The sequence below is a fragment of the Nannobrachium achirus genome, assembly GCF_963921795.1.
Source record: "Nannobrachium achirus genome assembly, chromosome: 15".
Taxonomy (NCBI): Eukaryota; Metazoa; Chordata; class Actinopteri; order Myctophiformes; family Myctophidae; genus Nannobrachium; species Nannobrachium achirus.
The window spans coordinates 46,122,929-46,137,976 of NC_137822.1; the positions used below are offsets into that span (position 1 = coordinate 46,122,929).

A 15,048-nucleotide genomic window follows, 5' to 3' on the forward strand; every position below is an offset into this window, starting at 1 on the left:
GTGGCTGCCTCGTGTCGACGGACTAATTGCTGCCCCTCGACGCCAAGCAAGGCAAGTTTTTCGTTTGAAGCGCCAGCCAGCTGTGCGAACTGCTTTGATCAGAGTGGCTGCCTCGTGTCGACGGACTAATTGCTGCCCCTCGACGCCAAGCAAGGCAAGTTTTTCGTTTGAAGCGCCAGCCAGCTGTGCGAACTGCTTTGATCAGAGTGGCTGCCTCGTGTCGACGGACTAATTGCTGCCCCTCGACGCCAAGCAAGGCAAGTTTTTCGTTTGAAGCGCCAGCCAGCTGTGCGAACTGCTTTGATCAGAGTGGCTGCCTCGTGTCGACGGACTAATTGCTGCCCCTCGACGCCAAGCAAGGCAAAAATAAACCTGGACAGAAACAGACAGGCGGAATGTACAACTCTCTCATTTCATAATGCAAGAAGATGTAACTTGCATGAGAGTTTTGCTGCCTCTGTTGCTTGGTGATAAACGTTTAAAACAACTGCTTCGCAGTCTAATTTTTTCACAATGCATCTACGTTACATTTGAGTACAACAAAATGACAGTCTTACTCAAAGAAGAGACTTAGAAGGGGCCTTTGTGAAGTTAGACTTTATATGAATTTCAAAACTAAATAAAAAAATCAGGCTTCACCTTGGACGAGAGCTACATGCTTCTGAGAACGCATCATAAAAGTCATTTTTTTTTGGGGGGGTGAACTACTTCTTTATGTTGCTGCCGCCGGGGATGGCCTACTACAAGTTCACTTATCATTGCGATGTGTGGCTAACTATTGATGGCCACCACGCTAAAGGATCCTGAGTTGCATGAAAACGACATAGTCAGCTACTGTAGCTGGTTAGCTTGGGAAGAAAATGACTTCCTGTGCCAACATTAAGCTCATTGTGCTGCTGGTATGCAGCCTGTCACTGCATGCTGCAATGGGACAATATGACGACTGGATTGACCCATGTGATATGCTCAACTACGATCCCACCACCAAAACCATGAGAAAAGAGCTATCAAACTATCCGAGTGTGCCAATAAGAAGAGAATACATTCAGGACTCCAATGAAAATGAGCTGCCAGTTTGTGACCACAAAGTCGAAGTGTTGCAAAGACAAGTTGAACATCAGAAGAGGAAGATAGCATTTCTTCAAGAACAGCCCACGTGCACGCCAGTGTTCAAACGATTTCTCAGCAGGCTCCTGGGGGAGATAGAGAGAATTGGTGTGCCCAGCGACCCTAGGGACATCTTTTATGACGCCAAAGTGAGACTGTCCCCGCAAGATCTGGTGGAGATTCGGAAGCTTCTGGAGGGTGAGGAGAGCTGGATAACAGGGGCGCTGGACGATGCTATCAGCCAAATATTGATTGATCTCAAACCACATGACTACAAAGCCTGGAAGTGGCACTTCGAGAACACCTTTGGTGTGGAGATCAACACCGTCTTGTGGGTGTCCCTGTCTGTGATGGTCATAGTCGCAACTGTTTGCACTCGGTTGCGGTCGGGGGTCTCCTGGTTTGTCCAATTCAAGAGAATGTTTGCTATCTGCTTCTTTACCAGTATCATCTGGAACTGGTTCTACCTCTACAAGATCGCTTTTGCAGAGTACCAAAACAACATTGTGAAAATGGACAGCGTCAGTGACAAATGCACAGGCATGAATAAGATTGACTGGAGCGACTGCCTACAGGAGTGGTTCAGAAGCACATGGACTCTTCAGGACGACCCCTGTAAGAGATACTATGAAGTTCACATGGTCAACCCAATCCTGTCGGTACCTCCTACCAAGGCCATATCGGTCACCATAACCACCTTCCTCACAGAGCCTCTGAAACACGTTGGCCAGGGGGTCAGTGAGTTTCTTAGGGCGCTCCTCAAGGACCTACCTGTGACCTTGCAGGTTCCTGTTCTCCTCACTGTTACACTCTCTGTCCTGGTGTTTCTGTATGGTGGTGTCCAGGGAGCTTTCCAGTATGGCATCACTGCACCACTGCGCCGCCATCCAAGATATCCCCCCTGCCTTTGCTGTGGAACAGTCCCAGCTGGGAGATGCGGAGCACTACAGGCCAGCTGTCGGAGACTCCCCTCAGCACAACCTAAGACGGCAGACCAACTGCAGCAAACTGGACACTGGGTTGACCAGGCCTTCAGCGCGGACGTGATGGATCTGGGGAAAATGGAGTGCCCTCCTGATGCAGAGCAGCCTGAGGGAGGTTTTTCAGTCACCGACTCTGAAACCGAGGGAGACTCAGATCAGGAGGAAACATGGGAGGATGTGGCAGCTCCTCCCAATAGCAATAGCGATGTAACGGATGATGTGCGAGTGAAGAAGCGTGACGCCTGCACAAAGTCCTCCCCAGCTGAAGATCAGTCATTGTTGCGCGAAGGTAATTTGATGTGCACGGAATCCTACACTGAACAATGTCCACTCTGACAACCTAACAGACGTGGGCCACGCTTGGGCGGACTCTGCGGAAACCCACAGCTGGTCTCCTGACAGCACGCGAGGCGACTTGGGCTTACTTTGTGAACTGCCGAAGCACTTCGTGAGCTGCTGTCAGAGTTTTTCCCATTCCCATTCCCATTCCCCAGCCAGCCTAACAGCGGGGCATTACCTAACGGGCCACGCTTGGGCGGACTCCGAGGGAAAACCGCAGCCGGTTGTATAACCCTATGTACTAGTTGACAATAAAGATAATGCAACTTCTATACACGATTGGTGTAAGGTTTCCACTTTCTTGCACTTTTCTACTCTGGATACACACGACTCTTCATTTTCACACAAGTAAAACATGAGCCTCCTCTCCTGTGGAGCGGGCGGACGAAAATAAACCTGGACAGAAACAGGCAGGCGATCGTACAGATAAAAGGGGCAGACAGGCGGAATGTACAACTCTCTCATTCATAATGCAAGAAGATGTAACTTGCATGAGAGTTTTGCTGCCTCTGTTGCTTGGTGATAAACGTTTAAAACAACTGCTTCGCAGTCTAATTTTTCACAATGCATCTACGTTACATTTGAGTACAACAAAATGACAGTCTTACTCAAAGAAGAGACTTAGAAGGGGCCTTTGTGAAGTTAGACTTTATATGAATTTCAAAACAGAACATCCGTTTAAAAAAAAAAAAAACTCGATTACATAAAGAAAGAAAGAAAACTGGACAAGATTTTATTTGGTATTGTCACAACACAGAGCAACACTTCATTGGTAAGAGCTCAGGTCTAATTTTTATAGTCAAAGTAACATCTCAAGCTTTACTACGGCCAGCTAAACATGAGAGTTGGTGCTAATGTGCAGATTACCCTCTCTGTCGTAATGTAAAACATTCAACATATCTCTCCAATTGTAAAAAAACGTAGGTTTGAACTCTCCCACCGTCCCTTGAAAAGAAATCGTCAGATCTGAACAACAGTCATCCAACTGAGCTTCTGGGATCCCAATATCGTATGACAGTTTGATGTTGAAGTAGTATACAGGGCCGCTGGGATGAGACTCGAAGGTCAGAGATTTTGCCGAGAATGACTGAGCCATGGCAGCAGATTGATTGAACAGGAGACAGAGAATGCAGCAGCAAGCTTGCACCTCCATGGTTCCGTTGCTGCTCACAAAGTCACGGTATGCACTTGGAGAAAGCAATGAGGACAGAGCTCTTCCGTGACTGTCTGGTATCAGCGTGCCTTTGCACCCAATGTTTTGTGGACACAATGGCAACCGTGGATCGTTTAACATAGCCAGTAGAAGTTTTCTGTTGTACACATGACGGGATAGGTGTCTACCCGGTATGATGCGCTCTGCAATGGAAGCAAACAGAGAAGTGGGATTTTCTTCTATCAGCTTTATCACTGTTAAGACAGGAGTGCAGCGTGGACACAGAGGATGAGCAGCCTGTCCCGAACATGTGCAAACCAAGTTATCAGATGGTGTGTGCTCAAACAGAGTTGTTATATCTTCCTTTGACAGATGCCTGTTTTTTTTCACCCTTTCCAGCACAGCAGCTCTCATAAAATCTTTATACCCAGACATATCAGCCTCATTGTAGGCGTCCGATTCATTTTCGTCCGGCGTATCCGGTTTGGGCTCGGTCCACAGTGACTTAACTGTAACTTTGCTGTGAAGGTGTATAACCTTAGAGCACAGACTGCACAAGCCTTTCTTTTTCATTTTTACAGAGCAGGATGAACATGTCCAGGAGCAACATATTTTTTCTTTGATCCGAGAGAAGCAATAACAGGCGGAGCACGAAAATTCTTTCACAGTTGAGCAGTTTGTGTAATGTGGGTCTGCGAGATACCACCCAGGATTGTTTGCAAAACATGTGGTACACACCCTTGCGTTACATTGGCAACGCAGTTTTATACCTGCTCTCCGTTGGTCTTTGCTGCTTTTCACAAGTGTAATCTGACACACCAGACATTTCACGCCGGAATGCTTGCCATGCAAGTGTCTCGCTCTACGGTTTGCATTTAAGTAATGTAAAGCCGAGACTCTTCTGTATAAGTTTGTAGCTTTTCTTGTCGCGCGAGTAGCAGCAGCTTTACGGTGTGTTTCGCAGTCTTGCAGCAGATTCTGAGGCACAAGAGTGTGATCGTAGGGATTGTCCTGAGCATTGTCAACGATGGACCTTTGCTGCCTGCTGCATCGAGCTCTCACCCTTGAGCCTGTACCTGTGATCGGTGGCATATTGTATGCAGTGGGAGCCGAAGGTGTCGATCTACGTAAGCTGTCTTTGCAGATGAACAGCCGATGCGTAGTTCATAAATATAACCTCGAAACTGTAATCGATACGCTGCTCAAGAAGGGAGAGAACGGCAAGCGGTGTCTTTGTGAGAATGTGGAAGAAAACCCAAGTTGCCACGAATTAAACAACCTCCAAAGTAAGGTTAGAAAAAGAAAGGGCGGGGCTTCGAAAGAGGGCTCCGCAGCCAAGAGGTCTCAAGCCTTCAACGCCAGCACGCTTTGGGCTTACGAACAAGAACCTGTTGCCAACGCCTACAAGTGGCTCTGTCAAAATAGGAGTTCTCTATATTCCAAATGCTGTGATGCAGCGGTGGTTTGTCAGATGAAAAGTTCCAAAAGCTTGCCGCAAGGTCTGTACGTGTACAGGACTCGACCGTCGCACTTTGACTGCACAGCCGACAGACCGCTGGCGGTGATTGATCAATTCGACCGCTCTGCTCTAGGAATGCATACCACTAGCCCGGGTATGATCACTATAGACATGTTTCCTGGTAAAGCTAGTTTCAGCGCAATCTACGTAGTGGAGCGTATACAACATAACTGTAAACCGGCTAAATACAGCAACAGAATGTACGGAGAAGCTCTGGCTCTGGGTCTAACAGATCCATCCGTAGGAGCTGAATTGTGCACAAATCACAATGTGGCGGTGCGAAATGATCGCATGTACGTGATGGATTTGCGCTGGAACAGCTTCAACACGAGGACCGAGTGTGTGAAAGCGATACCTCGGGTGAAGGGACTGAACGGGCTGTTCTGGTCGAATCACATGTGTGACACTCAGACAATAGAACGACAGGTGCTATTCTGGTTGTTTGGCTTCAACAACGAGCTGCCTCGAGAAGTGCACACTGTGGATAACAAAAATGAGGCGTATAACGTCAAATACCTGCTATTGGACTTGACTAAGTTTCACGAGGACCTGCCTCAGCCGCCTTCAAAAACCACATCGTGGTTTCGACATGTACACTTTGAAGGAGATTTTGATATTGCAACGTACGCCATAGGCATTGTCCCTGAAGGGATGAGAAGAATCTCCACTCCTGTGAAAGATGACGAGGAAAACTACTGGCATCAGATGAAGCCGAGCCCTGGAAACCTGGACCCCACTCCTTATAGTATTGGTACAGCCTACAAGTCCACTGTTTTCAAGGGGGATGCAGAACGGTTATTGAAATTACAGGAGTATGCATTTAAAGAGACTGGAGGTTGTATGGGGGTAGCAGTTAGCCACACACTGTACTACAACTCAGTGATCAGAAAATATCAAGTCATGGTGTGTCACACTGTTCTGGATAAAAATAACGACCTGAATGTTTTCAGGTTGTAAAACAAAACCATAGAGGCGAAAGGAAATCTACAGGAAAAAAAACCATACAGTCACTACCATGGCATGTATCTCTGTATACTCGACAGCTTTAAGGGTGAGCTGTGTGAAGGCTGAACTTTTAAGGCTCCTGCTACTGAACTCCTCCTCCTTTCAGTCCTCATCGGGAAAAAAAAAGGCTTCAGTGTCTTTATAAGAAAGTCCATCTGGAGTGCCTTGTGACTAACAGCAAAGGAGGAACTCTGCAATCTGGACCGACTTTTTCTCTCTCTGAATACCAACACAGAGGAAATATGCAATCTAGACGGATTCTTTTTTACAACTGAGGGGAGCAACTGTGCAATCTGGATAGACTTTTTTTTAAACTGAAAGGAGGAACTTTGGAGAGGAACTGTGTAATTTGAACAGGGATTTGGTAGAGGGAACTGTAACTGTTTTTTTCTCTCTCTCAGATAGACTGTATTGGCAAACAAAGTGAAAGATGTTTAACATGAGAGTTTTTGTATGGGATCAAAGACTTCTACGACTAAGTAACTTACCAAAAGAACTGTTATGCTTTCACTGTGACCGAAACCATGTAGATATACACGTTTTTTAGTTGACATCTTGGACCTCATACAGACTCCAGCATACAGGAAACCGACCCTAATGTATGTGGTATTTATTGTCACCACAATTGCAAACAGTGAGTCTTCTATGTAAAAAAAAGACCACGGTTAGCTGGCATGATCTGACTTCTTTTACTCATTTGGTTGTCCGGCTGCAATGGATCCTTCACGCTGGAAGACTATCGCAGCGGCGTTACACAACGGTGTTCTCGATCGTGCAACCGACAGAAAGTTTATGTCAGTTAAGGATTGTCTGAATTACATCCTTACGCAAGTCACTGAAAATGGCGCTCATCGGTTTTACATTGGCAAGGATTACTACTACCAGCAAGAAGACAGCTCAATCCCTTTTGGTCTCAATACATTTTTCAACAACGAGCACTGCCTGCTGTGCAATAACGTGACACTGCTTTTTGCGAATAATACGTGGAAAATCAACATTGAAGACCCAATTGAAAACGGAGACTTTGACCCGGTTCTTTACGTTGACAACCTTAGCAAGTTGGAGCATCTGGCCCTCATACACACTCCGTTTTTTATCATGCTGTTTTCTGAAATCGTCCAAACGAAAAAATACGCTGTATACGGGACTGACTCATCTATCGAAAATATGGTTGAGCTGGTACAAAGGCAACTGTGTAAGACTAGTGACGGTGTGGGGAAAGGAGATTGCGTGCAGTGTATGAAGATGTGGTGGCGTTACCAAGACGCTAAAGCCGGCACGGAGCTGAACATTAGGATGCCATATTACATTGAGCTCCAGCCTAATAAACTGGGTTGGAACGTGAGGAAGGACAACTTTCTGATCAGAAAACCAGAGCCGCTGTACAGCTTTGTTGAAAACAATTGCTTGCATTATAAGACGGGCGTGAAGAACGGCGCATGCACGCGACTAAACACTCGCATTCAAGTCTTATCAAAGACTAAAACAGCTAGCGTGCACGTGTTGAGTGTGTGTATTACAAAAACTCGCATCGAGGACACACTTCACAACATGTCTACCTGTGTGTCCAAGCATCACCTGACTGCTGACAGTGTCAGTGATTTAGGCCTAAAGACTGATTGCAGGAGTCCCAGATTGGACTGCGTGATGTTTCAGAACACTGAGACGCAGAACACAATGATGCACATGGTTACTGTGCTGCCCAACGAATGGGAGCCATTATCATCGTGGCTAGAGCGAAACAAATCTCGCAAAAAGGCTTATGATGTGTACATCGGAATCTTAGCTTCATTACTGGACCTGTGCATCTCTGGCTGCAGACCTCCAAGGAGAATGTACAAAAGCGAGGATTCGTTTGTTGGCCTAGACTCTTTGCACATAGTGAAGACCTTTTTTGTGCACACGAGAACATGTGAGGTACTGTCGTTACTGCCTTACATTTCGCTACAAAAGATGTACAAGGCGTCGAATCTACAACAAGAGGAACTGTCCTTCCGATTGACATGCGCGAATGCCATCGTCGGTGTTTACTGCTCGTACACCTGCAACAAGACCATTCCCGCTCAGATTGTAAACGGAACATGGGCAAGCGACAATTATCGCTACAAAGACCCTTCTTTTAACGATTGTGTGGACTCAGTGTTGACATTCAAGCACGGGAATTGGGCAAGGAGCAACGAGAGAGGGAGTAGATCTCTTCTGCCCAGGGAGAGCACCTGGAGCTGCTCCGAACGATGGTTACCGTTTGTACAGGGTAATCAAGATGAAGTAGACTATAAAGTCTTCGGCTTCTCTAAACTACCTGCTTTCACAAGTGTGTTGCTCATATCGGACAAAGCCCGTATGCTGCAAAACCTAGACCCGGCTGCTTGGGAAACTCTGAGTTGTTTGGTCGCAGTACCGACTCCTCACTCCAAAGGGTCAAAGCGGCAAGGCGGTGCAATTGAAAGGACTAAGAGCGGCGATGGTAAAATGAGACGCCAGCAAGTGCAACAACCCTTTAAAGACACGAAGCCTGAGGAGAGCCGCATGGTTGAACCTGCATCTGAGATCGGTGGGATCCGGGCACCCTCCGTGTCCTCGACAGACAGTTTCCCCGTCGGACCTTCAACGTCTGCGATTGAGAACTTCCCGGTTGAACCCTCCACAGTTGCAGTGTATGCACAAGGACCAGAGGGAGCCGAGGCAACTGAGAATGAAATATTCGAAGATTCTGCTTTTGCGCAGTCTCTGCAATGCGCCTGGCCCTCGAACGAAGATTCCTTTGGATTTTTTCAAGACTGTATATTCAAAGACAATCGTTCTGCGGAGCAAAGTTTACAACGAGCAGTCAAGGATGCTGATTCGAAGTATGCTTGCGAAGGTGGCCTTGATATCCTACATAAGTCTATGATTCTATCTAAATTGAATACCATGATTACAATTCTAAAGCAAAATGGCGGTAATAGCAGTGAAGTGTCAGTGATTCCGGGCAGTGCACAAGGTGCAGCCGGCGCCCAGCAAACCGTTACAGGACAGTTTGTTGATATGAGAGAGTTGTGTGATATGTCCAACGAACAAAACGATTGGGACACTTGTCAATGGGCTGAGGTGCAAGCTATAGACTTGTCTCTTTTTAACCAAGGACCGCCGAGCACCCCTGATCAACAGCCTCAGCTCGAACCTAGAGAGTCGTTGCCTGCGCCTGTCGCAACGGATCAGGTCAACGACGGTTCCGCGGTTGACGGAGCCAGTGTGCAAACCGTTGAAAACAAATGCAGCATCACTCAACAGGCTTTGGGTGGCGAAGTATCAGCATGCAGCACGGCCAAATCAACTCAATTGCGTCATTACAAAAATTACAAAGAGTTTGTGAAGGAAAACAATCGTTGGAAGTCGAAAGGTGTGGAGCCAAGTAAAGTGTACATGAACCCTGCACATACAATGACTTACTTTTCGGGCACAGGTCGAACACGAGGTAAAGCCATTCAACTAGACGGGGCTTATTTGTCGGAACGCCTAAACCCTACGATCCTACTGGAGTCGCTTCACATGTGGCAAAACGACATTGCTCGCGTCGAGGACAACAACGTGTCCAGAATTGATACTGGGAATCATAAACAGAATTGGCATGTTGGAATTGAATCAATGGCTCACACAGCCTGCGGATTCCTGCTCGACGAGACATTGACGTACAGATCCCAAGTAGACAAAATTACACTAGACTGCCTTAAAGATGCTCAGAGTTACACACCGATCGACCTCACAGCAGTTGCTCCAGAGCACGGTTACAGACACCTTGAGATAGTAGTCAGCGAATATCCTGTGAACAAGAGAAAAGACAATTCGCCGCTTTTATCCCTCAAGTGCTCAATGCTTCGGACTTTGGGAGCTGTTGCTCTCCAGGGTCTCTGTGACCTTCTTGTGATCAGAATATTCGCTTCAAACGTGATTGTCCTTGAGCAACTTTTGGATATGCATACCAAATTGCAGATCAATAAGCTGGTGTCTAGAGTGTATGCACTTCACATAGCGCAAACCCCTCTGTCAACCCAAGGAGCCGGTCTGTATGTAGGTGAAATTGTAGGCTGGTGGAATCTTGGCAGCACAGAAGGGTCAATGGTAGAAACCTATGAAGATGTATGCACATTATCTTGGCATGTTCTGGTATGTCTCACTCAAGCTCAGATGATCATGATGGAACACCTCGGGTTCCCTCTGACATGCATTCAACCTGCCAGGATATGGAGAACACGTAAGGGATTTAAGTTAGACTTCATGGCCGCATTGATTGATTCAGCTTACTCTGTGGAAAACGAGAACCCTTTCGGTGAAAGTCATAATAGGAATGCATTGGCTGCCATTTGTCTGACACTGACTCAACTGAGGCTGATTGATTACACACCAGCTGCTGTACAAGAATTACTGAAATTGTCTTGGCGTCGCAAGGACAGCCCTAGTGATACGATGTGCGATCATACAAAAAATCTGAGCCTACTTAATTATATCATCTGCAGCTACGTTAAAAACGCTGCTGAGAATACTATGTTAGCGGAGGATCAGAGGAGCCCCTATTCCAGCTACCTAATAGCTGAAGGTACCGTACGTGCGCAAGCACCATTTCATATTCAAATTCACAACACGACTTTCAAATGGAATAAAGTCATAATTGTTGAGCCCACGCGACACAAAACCGGAGCATCTCTCCCGGAACCGTCAGCAGTGCCACAACCTGCTGTGCGCAGCAATTCTCGACCAAAAGGAAAATTCGCCAAAACATCGAGAAAGGTTCAGACTGCTGCCACAGACAGTTTGATGTCTGCTCACCATAGAAGTGTTGCCGTTCCAAATATTTTGACTGCACAAACTTCCTACGCTGCTGAAAAATCGGGCGCCGGCTCAATAACTAGACAAGGCTCACAGCATATACTGTCACCGATGCACAATCCTTACGGATCACAGATCGTAGACATTCGGCAGCTTTCTGCGCAGAGACAAGCTATTCCCTTTGACTACACACAGTCTACTATCCCCTCGCATAGCTCACAAGGAGCTGCGATCAATCTCATCCAATCTCCTCACAGACAAGGAACTGTTCGCTTGCAGTCTCCTGTGTGTAGTGACCCCCAAGAGTGGACACATGATCCTGACAGTGTAAAGTCTCCTGCTTACTGGAGATCCGCTTACGGGAAATTTCTTGCTCACGGACAGTCTTATGTCTACCAGTCGCCTGTACGCACACATTCTCATGGCCACACACGGCCACGTACACTGTCCGACTTTACAAGTATTTGGGCTGGTACCAGCAGTTCGGTGTATCCTACACTGATGTTCACCAATACATCTGCAATGAGTAAGCGTGAGACAGACAATTACGGTGAAGAAACCTTTGAATGATATGTAAGAATGTACAACGTATTTTTCTGACTGTATTCAAAAATAAAACCTGAAGCTTAATTTCCTTTGTTTGTTTTTATTGTGTCTTTCAATGTATACACACAGCATTTCATCGTTATAGTGTTTTTCTAATCACAACACACTTATAACAACAACAACTACATTTTACACATACAAAGTGTTGTACCAATCCTTCAGAGACCCATCTGACTCAATGTAAAAGTGTAGAGGAAAAGTCTTGATGATCACATCAGGGGTCATTTGTAGCACACTGACATGGTCGGCTATGTAGACACTTTCCTCTGCGTTCAGGTCTCGGTAGATGCCTCTCAGATGCGGTCCGTACAAAAGAGTCATTGTCAGTTCCCCTGTCACACTGAGCAGCTTCTCCTTGGGGCTTTCCAGCAGTAAATTCACATGAGAGTGTTTTTCATCCAAAATAAAAAATGTTCCAGCGATCTCGCCCAGTGTGCTGTAAAGAGACGTAAGGAACGTCATAATCTTGTGATGAACAAGAATTTCTCCCTGGTTTCCCTGATTTGATTTTGTAAATATACAGTCGTGATCGATGTGTCCCAGCGGGTACATCTGATTATACAGCTGCGTTGATGCGAGCCGTAATACATGCAGATTATCCACCATTGCCATGCGTGCGACAACAGCAAGCTTTTGCAGAGAATCGTTGCATTGCATTGGATCGCAGATTAAGCCGTTGTGGCAGCATGGCATGCTGAACTGCAGGTCTTCCGTCACGCTTACAGTTCTTACTCTTAGACACACCGCGCACTGAAATTCGGTTGTGCGTAATTTATTCGGTCCAGTTACCTCTTCAAGGCAGCTCTTTGAGGCCATTGCTGCTTGCGTGTCGGTAGACATCATGAAAGACAAAACGTTCAAGATAGCTTGTCTGTTCTCTTCTTCCGTCACAGTTAGCGTTCGCTTGTAGGGAGACAGCTCTGTCCCGGCTACCTTTGTTCGCTCGAGCAGAGGGCCTGGGTCGGGACTCCATATGCTTGACACGACACACGGGTCTTGAGTTAAACTTTTGTTCATCGTAGCATTGAGGATAGAGAATTTCACAGGCACAATGTTACAGTCTTTGTCGTAGACGGCGAGTTTCACCGTTTCAATGGCAACCAGTGGACTGTAGCCGTCGTTGGGTATCAGCTCCTTGAGATTCAGTTTTACAATTAAACGCTGCGAAGCCAATGTGTTTGCATCCTTGAAATTGGATGAAAAAACGAACCTCTTCGACCCGAAAGGCATCTTTCTTTCTTTGTCTTTTTTTTTTTAATATACGCTGTGCAATCTCACACAGGAACGGAGGTTTTATACACTCACTTTGAGAAACCTTCTTTCGATCCACCTTCTTTCGCTGATACACTGCCCAAATTTTCTTTGTCCTTTTGTATCGTACACTACACGGAAAATGTCTGTATGTTTAACCTTTAGCATGTACAGTTTTCTGTAGAACATCTTACAACCCGTGCAATGGTACACAACGTCGTGCTGGTTAATACCTCCACAGGGTCGTTTAACTCCAATCACAGTCTTACCGGTAGTCTCCAACCATTGCTTTTGTTTCATCGCACCAAGCCAAGCAAGCAACAGATCTCTATCTGTGCAAGAAAATGGCATTATGGTGAGCGCTTTGCTTGAAGTGACCCCGATGAAGCCGAACGATTTCGAGTCAAGTATCTGCAGCATAAGCAGCGTTTGGTACAGGGTCCCTGCCAGATTCACCATGATTCGCTCACAGGATTCGTTTGTTGTCACAGTCATTCGGCCTGTACTGTCACATACACCCAAGTCTTTCATCAGTGTCACAGGGACGGTGATCTGAATACTGTGGTCGGTATCCGCGTCTTCCGCCCCAATCATCTTCACAGTGTCTTCGTTCAAGCACTCTTGTAGAGACTTGCCTAGTTCCACACACAGGTTTCTGTATACAGCTTCAGGGTCGAGACCCATGTCTTCTATCAGCACTCTTTTACACACGGCAAGTTTTTCGTACGGCATCCGAGCCGTTGACTGTCGACTGCATTGCAGCTGCTGCAGTTCTGTTGGTCCGAAAACATTGGGAATCATGTGTTCTGGACAGTTGTTCATTATAGAATTAAACGCCATGGTGGCTCTCGCGAGTCTGTCTCTGACACAGGCAACCTTCGCTTGCAGATGAACTTTGCAATTTTGCAAACTGCAATCTCCCAGTGTCGAGCTGTACATGTGCCTCGGCAAGCAGTAGTCTATGACACAGTGGGCGGTCAGTTTCCCAGACCGATTGACTTGCTCAGAGTCAACCCGATGTGCTGTGAGCACCCTAGAGTTCGCGTAGCACATGTTCAGAGGCTGATAGGGGTGACTTGTGAGTTGATTGGTTGCAGACTCCGGTTCTCGGAGAGACTCAACCAATGCCTCGTCTGTAAGCGTCTCAGCGTCTTGGAACTGTTCCGTTGAGTCCAGTTCTCGGAGAGACTCGCCCGTCTCAGCGTCTCGGAACTGTTCCGTTGAGTCCGGTTCTCGAAGAGACTCGTCCGATGCCTCGTCTGAGTCGTTGCAGTTAGCAGTCACCCTCGCCTTGGATGGTTTTTCGCATATTAGACCGCCTCCAAACATAGCTGTAATGCAGCCGCTGGTAGCTTGCAAGTTGAGCGGGTATTTGTAGAACACCGCCTCGCAAGGGTTGCACTTATGAAACTCGTAGCACTCCACCGGTTTAACTGAAAGACCGGTAATGTTTTGGAGCCACGTTTTTACAATTTCGACATAGGTCGTTTTGACGCTCCCGTTCCTGGCCTTCAATCTGGTCAAGGTCTCTTGACTGAAACGTTTGTTTTTTGCAGATTTGATCAACGTAGACCAAGGGAACAGTCCGAGTCCCATTTTTGACGCTATCAGCTCGGAGGTTTTACAAGTAAGCAAGTCTCGTAAGATGGGATGCGAACGAGATATCATGTGATTCATACAGTATTTTTCATCCTTGTACAGCGTCTTCACAAGAGCAACAGGGCAATCTCCCTCTGTTGTGTGGAGTACAACCCCTGTCACGGAAAACCCTGCGTCTAGCTGTACGGTTTCAATCGTGTGTACAGAGTGTACACCAAGAGCTGCTTCAGCCGTATCCAGGTCAACCCATCTTCCTGAGTCGTCGAAACAAATGTCCTTTTTCAGATACAGCACTTTATCTCCTGGTACCAGCTGGTGCCACGGGCAGGTTGTGAAACAGGAAATCTTGTCGGTTTCCAACTTGACACAGTCGCCTCTCATCACACATGCTATAAAGGTATCGGTGACAGCAGAGTCGCAAGGGGATCTGACACTCTTAAAAGCAGTCAACCCTCTAACCTTCACAGAAATTGACGTTATCTGGTTTCTGTCTGTAGTGTGGGTGAGCGCCACGTATGTTTTCTTAGCCACGTGGCAGTACACAGAACAGCTGTTTTCATACTCCAAGTTCACCCGTCTGTTTTTCGCAAACGCACTCGTCACTTCAACGAGTCCATGATCAGGCACATCTGCGTAATACAAGGGGTATCCGTCTTGTGTGCGCAATTCGTCTGCAGCCT

The 15,048-nt window shown here is 46.7% G+C and overlaps 1 protein-coding gene across 1 annotated transcript; it reads left to right on the plus strand.

Annotated features, from left to right (window-relative positions):
* Positions 1-860: 860 nt before the first annotated feature.
* Positions 861-4,650, plus strand: LOC308299903 (chloride channel CLIC-like protein 1; the record flags this gene model as incomplete). Its single annotated transcript, XM_080743682.1, has 2 exons — positions 861-2,379; positions 4,547-4,650. 2 exons carry the CDS (start codon positions 861-863, stop codon positions 4,648-4,650), a joined length of 1,623 nt encoding a protein of 540 aa, XP_080599808.1.
* Positions 4,651-15,048: the final 10,398 nt, after the last annotated feature.